At 43.3% G+C, this 6000-nt stretch overlaps 1 protein-coding gene across 1 annotated transcript in view; it reads left to right on the top strand.

Moving 5' to 3' along the window:
* The first annotated feature begins 658 nt into the window (after positions 1–658).
* Positions 659–6000, top strand: part of CBWD3 (COBW domain containing 3) — a 56340-nt gene continuing 50998 nt past the window's right edge. The window contains 4 exon segments of the mRNA XM_030566219.1: positions 659–981; positions 1183–1342; positions 3350–3436; positions 4613–4709. Of these exon segments, the coding sequence (XP_030422079.1) occupies positions 1210–1342; positions 3350–3436; positions 4613–4709 (317 nt within the window). The 5' untranslated portion in view covers positions 659–981; positions 1183–1209.

Here is a 6000-nt window from a genome sequence, read left to right as displayed (position 1 = left end):
ACTGACACAATCTACTGTGCCTTGAACTGGTCATTATTTCCTTGGACCAAAATATGCTAGGGTGACCAGATGTCCCGATTTTATAGGGACAGTCCTGATTTTTGGGTCTTTTTGTTATATAGGCTCCTATTACTCCCCACCCCCAGTCCTGATTTTTCACACTTGCTGTCTGGTCACCCTAAAATATAATCCATCAGAATACAAGCAAAAATATAAACCGCCCCCCACCCCACTTATTAGCCAGGCCAAGATGTTTCCAGCATCCGCGGGAGTGAGCCCTTTGCATTTGGGACTAGGCATGAAAACAGAGCTGCGTTGAGAACTGTGCATGGGTTTTCAGGTGCTTCATTCACACTAACGCCCCCTCCCCTAGTAGCTGATGTCGCTCCAGGCCGCCGCGCCTCTGGCCCAGGCCTGGCTGCAAACTGGCCCGTACAGTAGCCCTATGGCCCGCCCTAGCACAAGGCCTCCAGCTACGAACTCACCACGGCACCTTACTAGCAGTGGCTGCCGCACTACTGACCCCGCCTCGCGTTACACGCAGCCGCACCTGCACAAAGCGCTGCCCCCCGGCCCGCGGCGCGCGGCTAACTCCGCCCCCCGCCCCTACACCCGTGCCCACTCCAACTGCCGAGCCGACAATCACCCCGTGACTCTGACAGAGAGAACAGCGTGTGAAAGGACAGGCTGCGCACGCATGTCCGCAATCCGCATAGTGCGGTAGGCTCATGTGCTACAAAAAGGCCACAGAGCTGCGCATGCGCGTCTAGAATCGGGGGTGGGGGGGTGTCTCACCCTGCGCATGCGCATCTACAGACGCTGGTGGGGGAAGCGTGCAAGAGAAACAGTCTCTTCTTTAACGCTTCTTGTGCCGGGCGCCGCCGAGCGGTTAGAGGTACTGGTGGCGCCTCCTGACGCTGCGGCTTCGGCCCGCCGTCACGTGGGCGTGACGCCGCCGGGAGAGGGGCGGAGAGACCGCAGGTGAGTGGGGGGGCCCGGGACTCCTGCGCTAGTGGCGGGGAGGGACTGAGAGCCGCTCCCCCTCTCCAACCGGGGCGCGCAGCCGGGGGTGGGGGGAAGGAGCGTATTAGGGGCGTGCGGTAAATGGGGGGGGGTAGTATGGGAGCGTGTGTGAGTTTGGTCCCACCAGGCTCCCCTGCCGCGCGTTGTTTCTCTCTCCAGGGTGCTCTGTGGTGGCAGTGGCTGGCGATGGCCCAGGCTCCCATGGAGGAAGAGGAGTGCCCCGAGCTGGTTCCCATAGAGGATCAGGAGATTTTGGGAGAAGAGGCTGAACTCAGCCACGGCACCAAGATCCCAGTCACTATCATCACAGGTTATTTAGGTAACCAGCTCACCTAGCAACACTAACCTTCAGCTTCCTCTCTGGGGTCTTTGCAAAGCAAACTTGCCCTATTTTGTGCTTTTTTTTACCGCTGCCCTAACAGCGTTCCATGCAAAACCACCATTTGCCTTGTTTTATGCATTGCATAGTGACTTCAGTTGGGTGTATGGGGTGGAATTTGCCTGTTCATATTCTTCTTGACTAGAACAATCTGTGGAATGAGGAGCACTACTCCAAACAAACCATGCAGCCATCTTCCTAGTATTCTATATTTCATGACAAAAAGAGTGCATAACTTCAGTTCTGATGATGCTCTAAACTGTTGTTGTCATGTTTTCAGTTTTCAATACATCCAGTACAAACTTGGTCTCATGGCACCACTATCTATAGAAAATACTTCTGTCACAATGGGCTTGCGGAATCATTTTGGAGAGTTAAATGAGCTTCTGTGGTTGCTCCTATAAAATAGCTCATAAAGCCTGACCGGCACAGTTAGGGCTTGTGTACGCAGCAAGTCACTGTATGGCAAGCTCAGAGTGTGAATCTACAGCCAAGCTGCCCTCTGGGACTTTCAGTGTGGTGTAGGAGTGTCCACATGCAACGTTACTGTGCTGCAAGCTGGTGCACATCCTGGCTTGCTGTGCAGTAATTTGCTATATAGACAAACCCTGAATTGGCTTTCCAGCTGTAGCGGTCAGTCCATTTTGTTCCATCAAAAGATGAGTGCAGAGATTACATGAGTAAGCACTCAAAATATGATGCTAGTGTCTGAATGGATGTCTTGCATGACTGATTGTATAACTGACCAAACGTTTTTGACACCCTTTGAAAAAGTCCCTTAAAAATTATATGAATGCAGTTATTGCCAAACCAAAGTGTTAAAAAAAATCATAAGTTAGGTCACCATAAACTGAGATTGGTATAAAAATCACAGAAAGGGCATTAAAAAAAAAACCACCTGTTTCAAGAGAGCCAGTACAGAATTTTTTTTCTTTCCGAGCTCTTAGGGAAGGGTATTGTCAGAGTCAGTGAAACTGACAGCCTTTCAGCCCAGCTGCAGAAGCGGCAGAATGCCCCTCTGCTCTGCTTCTTCACCAACCACCTTAAATATGATAATTATATTTGTTTTTTTTTCCCCAAAGCATGCTGACCTAGAGAGGTGACAGTTGCTCCATAGTTAAGTTGCAACTCAGTTTATGTTTATAAGCCCAATTTTGGCCCCTCACTCTCAGATTCACAGAAATCCATACAGGGCTCAAAACTTAGATTAGATCCAGGGCTGAGGAAAAATATTTCTGTAAAATTGAAGTGACAATGGGTATCGCAATTCCAAAAATCCATGGAAGATTTTTGAAACCTTTATAGCCCCGCACCCTCGAAAAAAAGATAAAACTAACTCTACTGAACTTGCCTAGCTGTCTCATGCCTAGGACTAACATTTAGTTGATTAGTATGAAATTATTAACATTTCTTTAGAAACAATGCTATAAAACATCTACTTCAGCAGTATTGATATAGGATAACAAATTATTGCTGGGAACCTAAACTTTCATTTGGAAAAAAAAAAAGTTTTCAGCCCAGTTCATTGGAAAAAATAGATATAAATGTAATCTCATTGTTAAGAAGGCTTATCTACTGGAGAAAGAGAGAATTTTATATCAGAAGATTTGCCATGGGTGGGAAGAGACTGGTGAGCCCCTTAAGATTTGTAGGGCATGGAGGGAACTCAATAAGGCTTCTAAGATTTTTGTGAAGTGCTACAATAATCCCCTGGGTTCTCTTCCAAGTACGACAAATAACTTTAAAAAAATTAGGGGCATAATTTAATTACAAATATAAAAATAAAATGTAATGCTTCTGAAGGTATTAGATGAGATAATACGTACTAGCACTCCATTGGGTGTTAATTTCTAAAAAGTATATTTCAGGAGCATGGTGGTAACATTGAATTTGAAAATTCTCCTTATACTTTATTTTTGATCTACTGATATTTGTGCTGTTTTTTAGGTGCTGGGAAGACAACTCTTCTTAACTATATTTTGACAGAACAACATAGCAAAAGAATAGCAGTTATTCTAAATGAGTTTGGAGAAGGTATGTATGCTATAGAAATAAAAATTGGAATACATAAGCAATTTTCTGTTTTGTTAAGAAATGCTTTAGGAAAGTAAACTATTAAAAGCAGGCAAATGGTATAAGGGTGCATGGATTGATATCTAAATTGATTGTTCCGCAAGCTAAGGCTATCTGAGTGGCTTATGCAGTTTCTCAGCAGTGTAAAATTGAGACCACGTCCTCAATAAGCTTGTACATGTGGGATGAACACTACAATAAACATTCAAAAGTTTGCTTATAGATTTGGGATGTGTCAGTTCTCTTTTGTTCAAAAGAATGCTAGTAGACATTGCTGTTCAACTAACATTGAATATAAAGAACTTGCACAAGACCAAACTAAAGAAATGATTAGTAGTGTAATAAATCAAGCTTAACTAGCAAGAAGTATGTCAAATGACTGTAATAGAGCTTGCCTCTATTGAGGCTGGACGATGAGATTCCTTCACTTTTTCCAGCGACTTAGTGCTTTTTTTTTTAAACTTTAACTGATTACTTTTCTCTGCTTTTATATGACTGTTGATGAAGAAATATAGTATTGCGAACCCGTGCAATTCCCCACCCTACTATAATGATGTTGGCAAGTTTCCGTCTTCATTATAAAAATTCGTGCTATGGACAACTCAATTCATAATCTGTAAGTGGAGTCGAGAGAAGATTATTTTCAGGAGTTGTAGTCAAAGCACTGAGTTCTAAATTTAGTATTGCCAATGACTTGCTGATTGTCACACAACCTCTCAGTTAATGTCTGCAGTTTTAAAAATGTGTAAGAGTTAAGTATTAAACCGTTTTTCTTTGTCTCATATATAAATTCAATTTTGTCTGCATCATACATGACTATCATACCACTTTGAATGCCTTACATCCATCCCACCTACGCGTTCAAATAAATGGGTCATACTTCTGCTTTTGCAAGTTTATTTTTTGTTCTTCATAGCGTGGTTTGGCCCTTAGACCTTAAATTCGCCTAATATCAAAATGATTGCTTAAACTAAGTATAATGTCTAAAGAATTTGTCAGGAAGGTTTGATGAGAACATGGAACACAAATAAAGTTCAGAAATCTACCTCATTTGAATTTTTCTCATCTTATTTTTCAGGTATTGTTGCGAGTTTGTAGGTTTAAAATGTGCTACTTATGCTCTTCCTGTATTTCTAGGAAGTGCCTTGGAAAAATCCTTGGCTATAAGTCAAGGTGGAGAACTCTATGAAGAATGGCTAGAGCTCAGAAACGGTTGCCTGTGCTGTTCAGTAAAGTAAGGAATATTTTGTGGGGGTGGTTTATATAAACATTAGACATGGGTGGCCAACCTGTGACTCTGGAGCCACATGCGGCTCTTCAGAAGTTAATATGTGGCTCCTTGTATAGGCATTGACTCCAGGGAAGGAGCTACAGGTGCCAATTTTCCAATGTGCTAGGGGGTGCTCATTGCTCAGCCCCTGGCTCTGCCACAGGCCCTGCCCCCACTCCACCTCTTCCCACCCCCTCCCCTGAGCCTGCCATGCCCTCGCTCTTCCACCCCACCTAGAACCTCCTGCACGCCATGTAACAGCTGGTCAGGAGGTCCTGATTGGTGGGGCTGCTGGTGGGCGGGAGGCACTGGGAGCAGGGGGTGAAGGGGGAGCTGATGGGGCTGATGACTTATTACTGGGGCCCTTTGGCAATGTACATTGGTAAATTCTGTCTCCTTCTCAGGCTCATGTTGGCTACCCTTGCATTAGGAGTAAGCTTGGGGCTTGCTCTCTCTTCTTGAAATTTCATTTTTTCACAGTCCTATCATGTATACCTGGATATTTGATAGGCATTAGATATATCATCTACAGTGGGTTTTTAAAAAAAAAAAAAAAAAAAGCTAAATGATGTTGAATTTCTTGCTCTTCTATATATATTTTTAAAGCCAGAATCCTTGAATTAACTTGTGTTTTCTATTTTGATGTATTATTGCTTTGTATCATAATTGTTTCACATACTTGCATCAAATGTTGACTGACTTATTGGGGTGGAAGAATAGTTGAATATCTATAAACAACTACAGAAAGGCAAACTCTCATTCTCAAAAGGAATGTATGTTCTACTGATAGTATTACAAAAACTGAGCACGGTGGTTTATTAGAGGTCAATAACAACATATAAAATAACTAATTAGTACAATATGCCTTCCATAAGATATTAAAATATTGTATTTTGGAAAGTAGCTCATTTGAAAGGCTTTGCTTATTAGATAAAACTATGACTAGCTGAATTATAGAGCCCCCTTGTTTAGCCTCTTATGTTTAATATTAGGAGTGCGATCCCAGGGGTTTCTCCTGTCCCAGATGAAATTGCAAATGTTGATTCCTACCAGTGGGCTGTCACCTATGGAAACAGTTACTGAAGGTTTTATTGCCCCTAATATTTTCCTGCCCTGTGTGCCTTCATGTTCTACCTGTGTGGTAGAGCCATCCCTGAACACACACCTTCCGTAATAATTTGTAGACAACAATCATGCTTAACCTCAAGAAGGTGGTGGAGGAGCTTCAAAATTGAGGGAAGACATGCCTTAGAGT

This window comes from Gopherus evgoodei, chromosome 6 (genome assembly GCF_007399415.2).
Source record: "Gopherus evgoodei ecotype Sinaloan lineage chromosome 6, rGopEvg1_v1.p, whole genome shotgun sequence".
Classification (NCBI taxonomy): Eukaryota; Metazoa; Chordata; order Testudines; family Testudinidae; genus Gopherus; species Gopherus evgoodei.
The sequence above is the reverse complement of the archived record's forward strand: the minus strand, read 5'-3'. Positions and strand labels throughout refer to the sequence as shown.